At 34.4% G+C, this 16,272-nt stretch overlaps 1 protein-coding gene across 7 annotated transcripts in view; it reads right to left on the bottom strand.

Annotated features, from left to right (window-relative positions):
* RALGAPA1 (Ral GTPase activating protein catalytic subunit alpha 1) overlaps window positions 1–16,272 on the bottom strand; it is a 221,604-nt gene that overhangs the window by 121,343 nt on the left and 83,989 nt on the right. For all 7 annotated transcript variants that reach the window (XM_060004676.2, XM_060004671.2, XM_060004677.2 and 4 more), the window contains exons 13-16: window positions 14,330–14,478; window positions 11,350–11,479; window positions 9,378–9,615; window positions 7,993–8,154 (exon numbers count right to left, since the gene is read on the bottom strand). In XM_060004676.2, the coding sequence (XP_059860659.1) occupies window positions 7,993–8,154; window positions 9,378–9,615; window positions 11,350–11,479; window positions 14,330–14,478 (679 nt within the window). The remainder of the gene's footprint in view (window positions 1–7,992; window positions 8,155–9,377; window positions 9,616–11,349; window positions 11,480–14,329; window positions 14,479–16,272) is intronic.

The following is a 16,272-nucleotide window of genomic DNA, read 5'->3' as shown; positions in this document are numbered from 1 at the left end:
CTGAGCCACTCTGAGGCAATTCTGAGCCATTCTTCTTAATGAAGCTGAATTCCAAGAACAAATTCTTTCTTTCATACTTTTTCCTAATAAAGTTTCAAAGTCACTCATAGGTCTTTTTTAGAGAATTTTATGTAATTCATAATCTAAAGAATTAAATCTCATGGTTAGTATTTGTTCCTGGTAAAAGAATGCTTGATCAAATCAGTATCTCCTATTTATATTAAACTTAACAGTATAATTTTAAAATTTTAAGTAAAAACACAGAAAATAGAATTTGCAATAAGCATGAAGAATCGAGTTATTGAGAAAAATGTTTATGCTTATTCAAGTCTTAAGCATATTATGTAAAAATTTTAAAGATTAAATTTTTGAAGATAAAAACTTAAAAACTGGAATTTAAAAAAAATTGCATTTGTAGTTGTACTTGGTAATTTCTTAAAAGTAACCAGTTCACAAAATTAAAGACAAATTCTGACACACTTAGAAATAAATAATCAAGTTTATACTTCCCAAATATTTTTTAACTTAACTTTTAGTTTAGAGATTCTTGAATAAATGAAGGTATGTATGAATGGAGAATTTAAAAGAAATAATACTGCATAATATCCAGTGTAATAGTGACATTGATTAAAAAAATACATATATTTGAATGTTACCATCAATTCGAAATCTTAGATTTTTCTGATTATTAGAAACAGCTGGTTCCCCGATGGCTAAATCCCTTAGTCTGTCACACAAGGCCTTTGCAATCCAGCTGCAATATCCACGGAAACTTCTCCTCCTTCTGTTCTCCCACGTTGCTGCCACACAGAATTTTATACTGTTTCTTACAGATTTCATGCTCTTTTACAACAACATGGCCCTGTGAGTTCATAATACATTTGGTCTTCTTTTCTTCTTGACACTCCTTCATACATAAAATGTCATATCATCTGTGATGCTTTTAAGACTCTCCCACATAATTAACTTACTAGCAATACAGCAATTACCAAAACAAACAAGAATTCCTTCTTTTACAAAGCTTGCAATCTATTTTTAGTGGACTGTATGTTTTATATGTCAGCCTCCTAACTTTTCAAAGGCAAAAACTGTATCTTCTTATATAACTCTGGTGCCTGGCACATATGAGCTCAATAAATCTTTACTGAATGAGTATCTGTATTTGGGCAGCACAGCATAATCATTTGAAAAAAAAAAAGTTTTCATTGTGAACATATAGAGGAGAAAACCAAAAAAAGTATTAACCAAAAACTAGATGTATGTCATAGAGTTATAAATGGAAAAGGATAATTAGAGAGTCCCTAACCCCCAAATTTATTAATGTTGGCAAAATAAAGGATTCTTTAAGAGCAGCTTTCAGGTAAATTTATGTGCAGCAAAACATGGAAGGTTGGAATATATTAAGAAAAGGCAACAACATGCCTTCAGTATATGGCTTTCTGTATAATGTATTAAAGATAGGTATATTTTAAAATTGAAACCATATACAGAATGTCAGAATCTGACCCTACTCGTGATTTCCTGCTAGCTTCTTCTATCTCTCGTGAAAGTGACCAGCAATTTTATAATCCGATTTGAAATAAAAGTTATGTTGACTTCAAGGTAATCATTTCTTAAAACTTAGAGCAAAGACATAAACCCATAGGTAAAACTTGAAGTGCTGCTTATCAACACAAAAGGTAAAATGCCACCTACAGTTATAATCAGATGTGATTTTTAGAGATATTTCTTTTAAAACTAAATTGAATCAAATTTTCAATTCCACAGATGAATTACAAGTTTCTTGATTTTTTTCCCTTGGGTTAGATAATTCCTTGGAGATAACAATTCCTTTTATTCCTTCTTTCTCACCACCAACCTGAAGGAAGAGCTTGGGCATTTCCCTTGGAACTTCTCCCATTATCACAATGGTGTAAGTTTGTGTTCTGATCCTGAATGAATTCTTCAGAAGTGCACCTCTCCATCTGCTACTGTACAACAGGTCTTTATGCATACCTGGAAATCTGTTAAGTGCCTCACAGCTGCGCAACCTATGCTACAGAAAATGACTTACATGAATTAGCTCCTGGGATTTGGGGGATTTACTAATCTAAAGCTTAGATCAGAGAATCTCTGTAAAGCCACTGAAACTGGTCTAACTTCAGTTAATTACCCTACAATAGTCTCTAAGTGTTCAAGTGAAAGGAAGAGTCACACGACTCTCACTTTAAATCAAAAGCTAGAAATGATTAAGTTTAGCGAGGAAGGCATGTCAAATGCCAAGACAGGCTGAAAGCTAGACTGCTTGCTCCAAACAGCCAAGTTGTGACTGCAAAAGAGGAAAAGTTCTTGAAGGAAATTAACAGTGAAAAGGCGAACGATAAGAAAGCAAAACAGCCATATTGCTGATATGGGGAAAGTTTTAGTTGTCTGGAAAGAAGATCAAGCCAGCCACAAGATTTCTTAAGCCAAATCCCAATCCAGAGCCAGGCCCTAACTCTCTTCAATCCTAGGAAGGCTGAGAGAGGTGAGGAAGCTGCAGAAGAAAAGCATGAAGCTAGCAGAGTTAGTTCATGAGATTTAAGGAAAGAAGCCATCTTCATAACATAAAAGTGCAAGTGGAAGCAGCAAGTGGTGATGTAGAAGCTGCAGCAAGCTATCGAAAAGATCTAACTAAGATCATTAATGAAGGTGGCTACATTACACAACAGATTTTCAATGTGGACACAACAGCCATCTATTGGAAGAAGATGCCATCGAGGACTTTCATAGCTAGAGAGGAGGAGTCAATGCCTGGCTTAAAAGCTTCAAAGCACAGGCTGGCCCTCTTGTTAGGGGATAATGCACCTGGGGACTTCAAGTTGAAGCCAATGTCCATTTACCATTCTGAAAATCCTGGGGCCCTTAAGAATTACGCTAAGTCTACTCTGTGCTCTATCACTGGAACAACAAAGCCTGGATGACAGCACATCTGTTTGCAACATGGTTTACTGAATATTTTAAGCCCCACTGTCAAGACCTATTGCTCAGAAAAGATTCCTTTCAAAATATTACTGCTCATTGACAATGCACCTCGTCACCCAAGAGCTCTGATGGAGATGTGCAATGAGATGCACATTGCTTTCATGTCTGCTAACACAACATCCATTCTGCAGCCCATGGATCAAACAATTATTTCAACTTTCAAGTCTTATTCTTTACGATACATTTCGTAAGGCTATAGCTGCTATAGATGGTGATTCCTCTGATGAATCTGGGCAAAGTATAGACACACTGAAAACCTTCTGGAAACAAGAAAACCATTCTAGATGCCATTAAGAACAATGTGACTCATGGGAAGAGGTCAAAATGTCAACATTAACAGAAGTTTGGAAGAAGTTAATTCCAATCCTCATGGATGACTTTAGTGCAGGAAGTAACTGCAAATGTGGTAGAAAGCACAACAGAACTAGCCTGAGGATGGGACTGAGATAAAACTCAGTCTCAAGATAAAACTTTGAAGAGGAGTTTCTTCTTATGAGTGAGCAAAGAAAGTGGTTTCTTGAGGTGGAATCTACTCCTGATGGAGATGCTGAGATTGAGATTGAGAGTATTATTTAAGTTTAGTTGATAAAGCTGTGATAAAGCTGTGGTAGCGTTTGAGGGGACTGACTCCAATTCTGAAAGAAATTCTAGTGAGTAAAATGCAATAAAACATCATTGCATACTACAGAGAAATCGTTTGTGAAAGGAAGAGTCAACCAATGCCATGAACTCCCTTAATGGTCTCACTTTAAGAAACGGTCACAGCCACCCCAACCTTCAGCAACCACCACCCTGATCAGTCATCAGCCACCAGCAAAAAGACTATGAAGTGCTGAAGATTCAGATTCATGGTTAGCATTTCGGGGCAATATTTTAAATTAAGGTATGTAACATTGTTTCTTTAGACATAATGCTACTGAACACTTAACAGACTGCAGTATAGTGTAAACATAACCTTTATATGCACTGGGAAACCAAAAAATTCGTGTGACCCGCTTTATTGGGATATTTGCTTTATTGTGGTGGTCTGGAACCAAACCCGCACTTATCTCCTGAGGTCTGCCTGTACACTTTCATTTTTAAAAAGCAGTTTCAGGTTTACAGGAAAATTGAGTGGCAAGTACAAAGAGTTCCAATATATCCCCTTCTTCTCCCACCCCCACCTCGAGTTTCCCCAAGTACTGACATCTTTCATTGGTATAGTACATTTTCTACAACTGATGAGCTAATACTGATACAGTGTCATTAACAAAATCCACAGTTTACATTAGGGATCACTCTTTGTGTTGTACATTCTATGGGCTTTTGACAAATGTATAACATGTATGCACCATTACAGTATCATACAGAATACTTTCACTGCTCTAAAAACCCCCTGTGCTCCACCTATTCGTCCCTCCTTGTTGCCCTGCTCCCCACCTCCACCCCTGGTAATCAGTAATCTTTTTATTGTCTCTTTAGTTTTCCCTTTTCCAGAATATCATATAGTTGGAATCATAGTGTATGTAACCTTTTCAGATTGGCTTCTTTCACTTAGTCATATGCATCTGGAGCTCCTCCGTATTTTTTCCATGGCCTGATAGCTCACTTTTTATATTCAAAGAATAATATTCCACTGTGTGGATGTACCACTGTTTGTTAATTCATTCACCTATTTAAGAATATCTTGGTTGATTCCAAATCCTGGCATAAATTCCGAGTTTATGAATAAAGTTGCTTCAAATATTTGAGTGCCAATGTTTGTGTGGACATACGTTTTCAACTTACTTGGGTAAATGCCAAGGATGGTTTGATTCTATGGTAAGAGTATGTTTAGTTTTCTAGGAAACTACCAAACTGTCTTCCAGAGTGGCTGTACCATTCCTACGAGCAATGAGAGTTACTGTTGCTCCATATTCTTGTCAGCATTTCATGTTGTCAATGTTCTGGATTTCAGCCATTCTAATAGATATGTAGTGGTATCTCATTGTTTTAAGGGCAATTTAATTCCAAATCCTATAGATTAAACCTACAGACATATCTGCATGTAAGCACAAAGTATAGAAATATACATAACTATATTCTGTACCATTTTTAACAGCACAAAATTGGAAATAAACTAAAAGTCCATCTTCAGGATACAGGTTAAATTATGGTACTGACATGTAATGAAATCTGATGCAAGGAGTTCAACATTTTCTAGTATTAGTATTTTCCAACTTTATGCAGCTACCTTTCTAAACAAAGTTTGTAATGCTTTACCTTTTTTTTTTAACATCTTTATTGGAGTATAATTGCTTTACGATGGTGTGTTCGTTTCTGCTTTATAACAAAGTGGATCAGCTATACATATACACATACCCCCATATCTCTTTCCACTTGCGTCTCCCTCCCTCCCACCCTCCCTATCCCACCCCTCTAGGTGGTCACAAAGCACAGAGCTGTTCTCCCTGTGCTATGTGGCTACTTCCCACTAGCTATCAGTTTTACATTTGGTAGTGTATATATGCCCATGCCACTCTCTCTCTTTGTCCTAGCTTACCCTTCCCCCTCCCTGTGTCCTCAAGTCCATTCTCTAGTAGGTCTGCATCTTTATTCCCGTCCTACCCCTAGTTTCTTCATGATCATTTTTTTTTTTAAGATTCCATATATATGTGTTAGCATATGGTATTTGTTTTTCTCTTTTTGACTTCACTCTATATGACAGACTCTAGGTCCATCCACCTCACTACAAATAACTCAATTTCGTTTCTTCTTATGGCTGAGTAATATTCCATTGTATATATGTGCCACATCTTCATTATCCATTCATCTGTTGATGGACACTTAGGCTGCTTCCATGTCCTGGCTATTGTAAATAGGGCTGCAATGAACTCTTTTTGAATTATGGTTTTCTCAGGGTATATGCCCAGTAGTGGGATTGCTGGGTCGTATGGCAGTTCTATTTTTAGTTTTTTAAGGAACCTCCATACTGTTCTCCATAGTGGTTGTATCAATTTACATTTCCACCAACAGTGCAAGAGGGTTCCCTTTTCTCCACACCCTCTCCAGAATTTATTGTTTGTAGATTTTTTGATGATGGTCATTCTGACTGGTGTGAGATGATATCTCATTGTAGTTTTGATTTGCATTTCTCTAATGATTAATGATGTTGAGCATTCTTTCATGTGTTTGTTGGCAATCTGTATATCTTCTTTGGAGAAATGTCTATTTAGGTCTTCTGCCCATTTTTGGATTGGGTTGTTTGTGTTTTTGATATTGAGCTGCATGAGCTGCTTGTAAATTTTGGAGATTAATCCTTTGTCAGTTGCTTCATTTGCAAATATTTTCTCCCATTCTGAGGGTTGTCTTTTTGTCTTGTTTATGGTTTCCTTTGCTGTGGTAATGCTTTAACTTTTTATTTGATAGGTTAGTCCAATGAGCAAGCCAGGCAAGACTGTTTTAACATAGGTATCAGAAAGTAATCAGTCAGGTATACTTTTAAGATGAGTATTTTACTCACACATGCTTTTATACAGATTAGAAATATGCCAACATGTTAGCAATGATTTCTTCTCATTAGACACCTAATATGTTTTTATGCTTCCTTAAACTTTACTTTCCACACTAAGCATAAATTACTTCTATAATCAGAAAAATATATATATGGAACTTTTTAAAAAGATTCTAGTTAAGTAAAATTTTAAAATTAAAAGAACAATTCCTTCTTAACCAATATAGAAATATTTTCTATAAACGTTGACATTAACATAAAATGAAGAAAGGCATTTCAGATGTAATCAACATCTTCCCAAGAATTTCAAAATGTAATTCTATACCAAAATTAAATTATATTAATTTTTATCCATCAATATCCTTTTTCCGTGTATAATCTCTCATTCTTCTGGCTTGACATATACAATCAATATAATTCTATGGTTATTTTATAGGCAGAAGACAATTGTGAAAATATTCTTTTGAACAATTTTAAACATTTCTAATTCTTCTAACATCTTTAATTACCTTATTCTCTTTCTACTTTTGTTTCTTCCTTTAGAACTGTAATTCTTAACACTTTAGAACACATCATTTCATAGAAGACACGTCCTACAACAATGTTTTTAAATTTCTTTAAAATAGTAGTGTTTTTCACTGATTACCATCAAATATAGATATATTCCCACAGAAAATTCTCCTTCCACAGAATCACAGATTGCAAAGCCTGAAGTAACTTCAAGCAATTTTGTTTCAGGCATGTGAGATATTATCATACCCACTATACAGATGAAGTAAATAACGCCTAGAAAGTTCAGTAAATTATTCAAGGTTATCTAGCTATTTAGTGATGAAAGAGTGAAAAAAAAGATCAGGACAAAGTCCTCATTTTTCCTTGCAGCACTCTTTCTACTACAATGAAGACCAAGTTACAAATCTCTGAGAGGAAAAGGAATAAGATGGTAACTAGGTCCACAGTATGCTGAGTGATCCTACATCCAGAAATTCCTCCCATCATAGAAATTTCTTCCATGCTTGTTAAAGGCAGCAAGGAACCTAGCAGTATACTCCACCTTGGCCTCAGCTGTCTATAAGTAGAGAGCATGAATTCCTCACTGGAAGTTTGTGAAGCCAATATAATTGTATAATTGTAGCACTGAAAATAAGCTACCTAATTTTCCATGTTTATGAGTATATTCACTTAGTAGAAACTATATCAATTAATACATGAGTTCTATAAAGTGAATCAGAGTTCTACTTCTTCAATTCTGTAAAGTAACGGTTTAAAATTATTGATATCAACAGTAAAATAAACTACATGAAAACAATAATGTAAGACACATCTTAATAGCATAAAGTGATAACACAGCATGTCATCAGACTCCAAGTATTACTGAAAAAAAGGTTTTCCAATGGAAGTTTTTCATTTAACAACAAAAACCAACAGATAAGAAAACCGTGTATTTATATACATTGTTACTAAGGACTATAAACGTACTGCCCCATACAATTCTCATGATTTTAAAGAGTACATACCAACAGTTTTTTGCCGTACTATACTCCTCGCCTTTTCCGTTCCTGGGGAACCAGTGGTTGTTGCACTTCTCTGTCTCATTGGGGCTTGGCCAGGCTGATCACGACTCCATCCTCTAGAAAATGACTTGTCAACTGAAACTTTCTGAAATTCATGTCCCACTCCTAGAAATGCAGATTTTCAATCTCAGTGTACCGTCACCATATCAATAATCTCTTCGAATTATGTGTGCCACTTTGCCTCAGACTCTTAGGTTTACTCATAAAGTAACTAGATAAAATGCTTGCATACTATAAGGTTTTTCTGAACTTCATTTTCATGTTCCAAAACTGAGGCAGATTTTTAAAAATACAATATCAACAATAAATGATTATAAATCCTCTACCACCCACTTGCTTCATATAGAAGTGAAATATTTGGACAGGCAAAAAAGGATAGAAAATGAGCTAACCAAAATAGATCCTGTGGTGGAAGTTACTCTATCTCTACCTGCCAATAATAGCCACTTGGAAAATAAACAGTCCAGGAAAAAGTAGTCTGGTCACACATTTAGCACTCTGGACTATTGTTAAGTATGAAATGTGACTCAGATGTAATCTCTAGACTGCAACTAATTATTAAGAGTGAAAAATACTAGCAAACCCAGAATTATAAGGACATGTTTTTATGATATAATCACTATGTTACTGTCCCTCTCCAGCTTTTTAACATTAGGCAGGTATATAATCCACATCCAGCGAATGTTTGCTTTTGTTAAAACTAAGAAAATGCTTTTAAAAGAATTTCTCACACAATTCTTTTTAAATAAGAGTAACATGAAATCACCTTCTATGTTTCAATAAAAAATTGTGTATGATAAAAAGGGGGCTTCCCTGGTGCCGCAGTGGTTGAGAGTCTGCCTGCCGATGCAGGGGACACGGGTTCGTGCCTCGGTCTGGGAAGATCCCACATGCCGCAGAGCGGCTAGGCCCGTGAGCCATGGCCACTGAGCCTGCGCATGTGCTCCGCAACGGGAGAGGCCACAACAGTGAGAGGCCCGCGTACCGCAAAAAAAAAAAAAAAAAGGAAGAGTGTTTTATAACACATTTTGGTTAATTATTAAAAATAAAATATTTAAGATTCTGAATTATTTATGTAACTTTAGCTAGATATGTACAGAATACTTTATTTCTCATCAAAATTACTGTTGAATTTAAGGCTCTTCAAGAACAATTACAAGGTACCTACATGTTTCACTGTTGAAAATTTTTAACCTTCAGCGTAAATTAAGGAGGGAATAATTAAGAGAAAATACAACTTTTACCTTCACACCTCTCCCTGGCTTGATTTTCCCAGACCAAATTATTTAAACAAATTTATATGGAGCACCTTTGTGAACAACTCTTACCTTTCCCTTTGTGCTTTTTTTGTTTCTGTTCACTCAGCTTATCCAATGGTAAATCACTGAGATCCAAACTATATAAATTTCTAGCTAAAACTTTAGTTAGTGTCTCCATAGTCAGTGACCATTCAGTGGCTAACTCTTCCCAATAGGTCAACGATGACAATACTGAGAGTAAGTCATCCCAAAGCTCTCGGGAGATGTACACATTTAGATTTGCTTTAATCCAGGCAACTATAAGAGTCTATAAAGACAAATAATCAGAAATAACAGTGAAATATATTCAAAATCAATTATTAAAAAATTACACCAACAAGCAGAACTTTAAATCATATAATATCCATGATATCCTTTCTTGGTACATAATACTTATAAAAGTAATTCAAACACTCATTAGTACCTACTATAAATTTCAACAACTGCCAATTCCCAACATTCTGGCATTAGGACAAGTTACCAAAACTGAAAAGAAATCTCCCTAAAGTTTAACTACCCTTCATGCTGCATTATGTTAATGTTAAATAAATGTTGTTTAAAAAGACATAAAAGTCTCCACACTATTAGGTGTTGAAATTATTGAGTAGTTAGTAGTTATTGAACTAAAACAACAAAACCTACATTCTCAAATTAAAGATGGGAATCACTAACTATACAATTTGAATATTCTAAAACCAAAAAAAAGTTACTAGAGATGTATTTAACTTACTGAAATGTGTTTTTGAAAACTTAAACGTAAACTGAAGGATAAAATTAAATTTCATTTTAAAGACACCAGAGGAATTAAAGGTGTTCTGTAACAAATCCAATCACAGAATAAAAAACTTATTCATAAAAGGGCAGAAATTACTGACCAGGCTGTACCCCTGAGACTTTATAGATTTCTACCAAAGATATAATCCTCCTATTGAAGAAATAAGTCACAAAATAAAAGTTTTTCAAAAGTTTAACTCAACCAATTTTACTAAGGAATTCACATAAATTTATACATTAAATATAAAGATAAAAATGACCAGAGTTTATGAAATAAAACAGTAATAACGAGTGGTCCTCCATTCTAGTTTTAAACATTCAGAGTACAAAAAAGTTATTCCATGTAGCAAGCTAAAATTTTACCTTCCAATAGCGCCCACCATTGGGTTAGTTCTAACCATGGCGGTGGGGGTGGGGAACTCATGAAGTCAAGAGGAGTTTAGATAATAAATGTAGCTGGTTTCAAAGACTTATACACTACCATCACAGAATTTTAGGTGAACCAGCATATCTGGGGAAAAAATAATCATTTGAATGGCTACACTAATGGACAAGAATGGGAGCTGAGATAGCTTTTATCCTTGACATTAAGAACCATTTTATCCATGTATTTGTATTTAATGTGTCATCTTTAAAAAAATACTACTTTGCTTTCTATTTTCCAAATAATCCATAATACATTTAAAGTCAGTGCTCTATCCTTAGGGTGGAAAACACAGCATATAATTCCTATATAATCAACTACCACTGATACTTCAAATGAAGACGTGAAGAGAATAAAGTCTTCCAGAATAGCATGGTAAGAAAGAATCGTGATTTACTACTTTTTCTTTACTACAGAACGACTTAAAATCTTGTTTTTCTAACAATCCCAGAGACCAGGAAACTCATAATAGAAACAATCAAGCCATTATCATGAAGCCTTCTGGCAGCTTTTTGCAATCATACGTAAGTGTACCACACAGGAGATAAATACAATCAGCTTGTTTTAACACTTTTTTCACAGATCTGATTGATATTTCCTCTATTAGGTTGTGAGCTTGTATGTATGGCAAATAGTCTATTTAGATAAGCAACTTTTATTTGGCTCTACAAAAAATTATTTAATATGAAATGATTTCTGATTTAAAGCTTTCTTCCCAGGTAGTAAGTTCAGGGCTCAATGAGTCTTAAGAAAAAATACATATCTATCCACCTATTTATCTATTTATTTATTTATTTTTATTGCCTGGAAAAGTGGTCCTGCAAGTCGACCTGCCAAGGTCATATTTTTTTTCCCCTGGAACTGTAGAAAAGCTTGTGACGGCATCTTCAGTACAGACTCCGTGACTCTGAGCAACACAAGCAGCATCTGTTCCCTTAAAGTAAAAAAATTAATTAATGTTTCCTTTTTGCATATGTTTGCTTTTGGTTAATGAATAACTTTCAAATTAATATTTGTTATAAAAATGTTATTACCTTTCAATAACTCAAATACCAAATATCTTTCAAAATTTTAGAATTCTTTGAATATTAAAATATAAAATTCCATTTTATAAATCTATCCCAGCCATTTTTAAGCCATTTCTCAGCCACAATACCTCTCACCAAATAAAAATTTATACAACAGCTGATGAATTGGGAGTGAGAATATGGAGACTGCTCCCATCCCTCCACCCCACAAATCAAATAGGTGACCTTAGGGAGCTGTCTGAAGAACACTCATCTGTCTATACAATACAATTCTACCTTGATACCTGTCCATCTCATCCATCTTTACAATATGGAGAACAACTGCACATCTAGAATTGTACCAGGTTCAATTTCAAAAATTATATGGTATTTTAAGGCTAACAGATCACAATGAGCCTGACAAGTAATCAAGAACCATCACTCTATTGCTTCTTTCCATCCTTTTTCGTTTGGCCATCTTTCAATTCTTTATCCTCTTTGTGTACTGCAAGTCAAGCCAACCCTATTATATTATCCTTATCTTGCCTCTTCCTCCTAGATGCTTAATATTAAGACCATAAAACTACCTTATTTGCACCTGATAATTCAAAAACTGATGCAACCACATACAAAAAAAAAAAAAAAAAAGTCTGACAAGGGGATTTCAGTTGGGCGTATAGTCAGACTAACAACCTAAGTCTATCAAGCCTCCTCCTCTCTGGCTTATTTGCAGGCCCATTCTAGGCATAGCAATATGTGGGACAGTCCATGTGAGAAATGCGGCAGAGGCAGCAAGAAATCCCAGATCTAATATCATGGTTTTTCTGGGAAGTAAGTGCAGAATTAAATATAAAAGTATCACTCAATGAAAAATATCCTGAATTTATTAACCAAACAAACGTATGCATTCAACTCATAAAAATCAGAGGTAACATGTTTGTAACCTTAGGCTTCTAGCTTCACTATATGAAATGAAAAGCCATTTAAAGTCAACCACATATTCAATAAAGAATAGGTTTTCCAAATAAATCTTTCTGATTTGTGGTCAAACCATAATTCACTCATATATTATTAGATAACTTTTCACTTTGTAATACAATAATGATTTTAATTCATAAAGTCTTATAAATTCAATGTAAATATGTGAGAAATCTTTCATAATGCTCTGACTTCAAGGGAACTTATAAAATTTTTAAAAATTCTAAAATTGTGTTCCACATAGCAAGTCTCTCACTTTAACCTGGACCAACAGCATTGATTAAAAGCATATAAAAAGAAAAAAAGGGGAAGGACTAACAAAAGAATGGTCAGTAGGACCACAGTTCAAATTTATGCTGTGTGAACAATGATAAATTACTTAATCTCTTTGTGCCTAAGAATCACCATGTAAAATTATCTACCTCATAGGGTGCTACAAGGATTAAGAAAGAAAACAGATGTTAAAAGATTAAAAAGATACCTGACACAGAAAAAGTGCTCCAAATCAGTTAATAACTACTTCTAGATGTAACTATATCAATATTATGTTAATCAAAAGTTTTTTCAAAATAAAACCATTTTCCCATATGTAACAAAACACCAAGTAGGCATATTCTTTGACTAAGTACCCCCAGTCTTTAAGAATGACTCAAAAGAGGAAAATTGCATACATACAAGGATGTCCATTATCCTTCCCTCCTCCAACAACAAAATAAGTAACTACATATCCAGCAACAGGTGATTAGTTAAGAAAATTATGGTACATACATATGGCATAATACTATGTGACTGTGTGTGTGGTTTGGTGAACCAGATGTTCACCAAAGGGCAAACAATAATTACCTCTAGAGAGTGAGCTATCGGGCAACTTTTATTTTCTTTTTAAAACTTTTCTTTGTTTGAATTTTACAATGAACATGTATCATTTTTACAGAAACCGAAGAACGGCTCTTCTCATCTCTCTAAAAGGCCTCTTTTTTCATTCAATTAAACAAATATTTATAGAGTATCAATAATATATGATACTATGTTAACAAATGTAGGAAATATAAAAACAAGACAACCAGTATATATACCTTTCAGGGCATCTCAATTCAGTGAGGTAAATGGACATTTTACAAGTAATTTAGGAACTAAGACAATTTTGACAAGATCTACAACAGAGGTACAAATACAGAATGAAAGGAAGTGAGCTGAAAAAATAAGGCTATGTGGAAAAAGGAAGGTAGAATCTAAGGACAGTTATGGTAACAATAGGAAAAGATGACAGGAATCAGACACTCTAAAGAAAAGTTCAGATTGTGCTCGAGAGACAGCAATTTGATAAAGCTGGGAGGTAGGATCTCATTCTGCAGGGTGGAGCTTAGGCTTGAGATAGGGCTAGAAAAATACTCAGGAGCCTGACTGTACAAAGCCTTGAATGCCAGGTTGAGGAATCAGGCATTTCATACATTCAGTCATTTACTTATTCATTCATTCACCCATATAAATTCATTTATTCATACATGCATGCCAGTATTCATTCCTCGGGGTGGCGGGCAGTGGGGGAGGCCATCACATGCCCACTTTAGAAAGATAAACAAAGGCATCTTGTGGCAGTTTGATCAAAGATGTTTGAGACAAAGTGAAGGAGACCACTGTGTCATCATGATTATTACATAAAATATTATATTTATTCACTCATTCATTCAATAATAGAAGCCTGTACAATATTGTTACAAGCCCTCTTCACAGGCACTATTCCTCTAGAATTTACTATGCTCATATACACAATAAAAAAAAAAGATAAGTATTTTTACCAAGTCTTTTTGTCCATTGATACTTGCACAACCATGAACCGATAAATGTTAAGAATTCGTTTACACATATCTGTGTGCTCATCCAGAAGATTTTTTATCTCATTTGCAGGTTCAAGAAGAAATATGTTTGAGGAGTTTATAATAAACACCTAAGATAAAAGAAATCATTAGTGATTCGTTACAGAATTTCAATGGGAAATTACTTATTCAAAGGGAAAACAACTCAAGATGCTGATCACTAGGTGATCTACAGCAAACTTAAAAGCGTTAGACTGTAGGTTAATTCTAACCCTGCTTCTACCACCAGCTTAATATTGGAAATTTAAGCTCATTAAATCTATTTTTATGTTTATCTAGACAAATATAAAATTACTAGTAGGCACCTGAAAAAAATAAGCCAAGTGAAAAACAGCATTTTTTAAAAGTGAGGGCGCTTTAATATAACCACCTGATTGTCGTCATAAAATGAAAAGAACAATAAAAATTAAAAATCGTTTAGGATAAAAGATGATACCTCAATCAAGATGGACTTTCTGAATGAGGTGTTCAACACCATCTATTCTCTTTTTTCATGTTTATTGACTATGTGTGCATATCTGTTTTGGTAATAACAGACTGCATATTATTATAGTACTACTAATCAGGGTTCATCAATATGTACCTTTAATTAAATTCATTATAATCAAATCATTAACTGTATTTTGTTACTGAGGAGAAAGTTGTTATAAGGGTGACAGGTATGTGCAAAGGTTTTCAAAGACGCTTTGGAGGAACAGAACATTACATCTATTGTGAACCTAGGACATTTACATCTTCTACACCCATAATTCTGATTTAAATCCCCTGGATGAACTCCATGGCAAAATACAGTTGTAAAATCATGTGAGAAAAGAACATTAAGCTAACTTTAAAATTGGGAAAAGAGCTGACTCTGTAAGTCTAACAACACTAAGAAAAGCAAAAAAGAGGCACAAATAACATTAGAAATAAAATACGGACATACCTACATAGCCAGTAGAGAATTTTAAAATGATAGTTCAGTGAATAACTTTATGTCAATAAAATTGAAAATTTAAAAAAATGGATTATTCTTTAGATAAAACATAAATAGCCAAAACTGACTCAAGAAGGAATACAAAAGACGTATATATCGATACCATAAAAGAAAGTGAACTGGTAATCAAGGTATCCCTGATCCATCCCTAAACACCAGGCCTACACTGCTTTATAGGCAGAGTTTTGCCCAGCCTTACCAGTAGATGATCCCTATTTTACACAAGCTGTTTCAGAGACAAATAAACTACCCAATTTATTTTTATAAAACAATAATCCAGTTATCAAAAACAAACAAGGACTACATAAGAAAAGAAGAGACCAATATCACTTATGAACATATAGACAAAAATCTTCAAAAAACAGCAGCAATTCAAATTGATCAAAATATAATACTTTATGACCAAGTAGTTATTTACCCCAGAAATGTAAGGATGCCGTGACATTGGAAAAGTCTATTAATATACTATATCCTATCAATAGATTAAAATGGAAAAAAGTAGGATCATCACAGTGCATAAAGAAAAAGCATTTAGCACTTATTCATTATTTTTTTTAAATTTAGCAAACTAAGAAAAAAGGTAAAATTCCTTAATCTGAAAAAGAATATTTATCAAGAACTACAGCAAATGTTATAACAGCAATTGAACCTGAAAAGTTCTGCCTGAACCTGAGACATTTGGAAGCAGTGCCAAAAGCCAAGAACAAGGCAAGTGTACTCAATATCACCTCACCCTCCCGGGAAACCCAGTAAGCAAAGGTGGCAGGGAGCCGAGAATGGATATAAATATGGGTGACTTAAAAAAGGAAAAGCAAAGCTCAATTATGTAGCAACACGGAAGAAAACCGTTCCAAAGAAAAGGAAAAGCAAGTTTAAAGGACCGGTGAGA

Source organism: Delphinus delphis, chromosome 2 (assembly GCF_949987515.2).
Source record: "Delphinus delphis chromosome 2, mDelDel1.2, whole genome shotgun sequence".
NCBI lineage: Eukaryota > Metazoa > Chordata > Mammalia > Artiodactyla > Delphinidae > Delphinus > Delphinus delphis.
The sequence above is the reverse complement of the archived record's forward strand: the minus strand, read 5'-3'. Positions and strand labels throughout refer to the sequence as shown.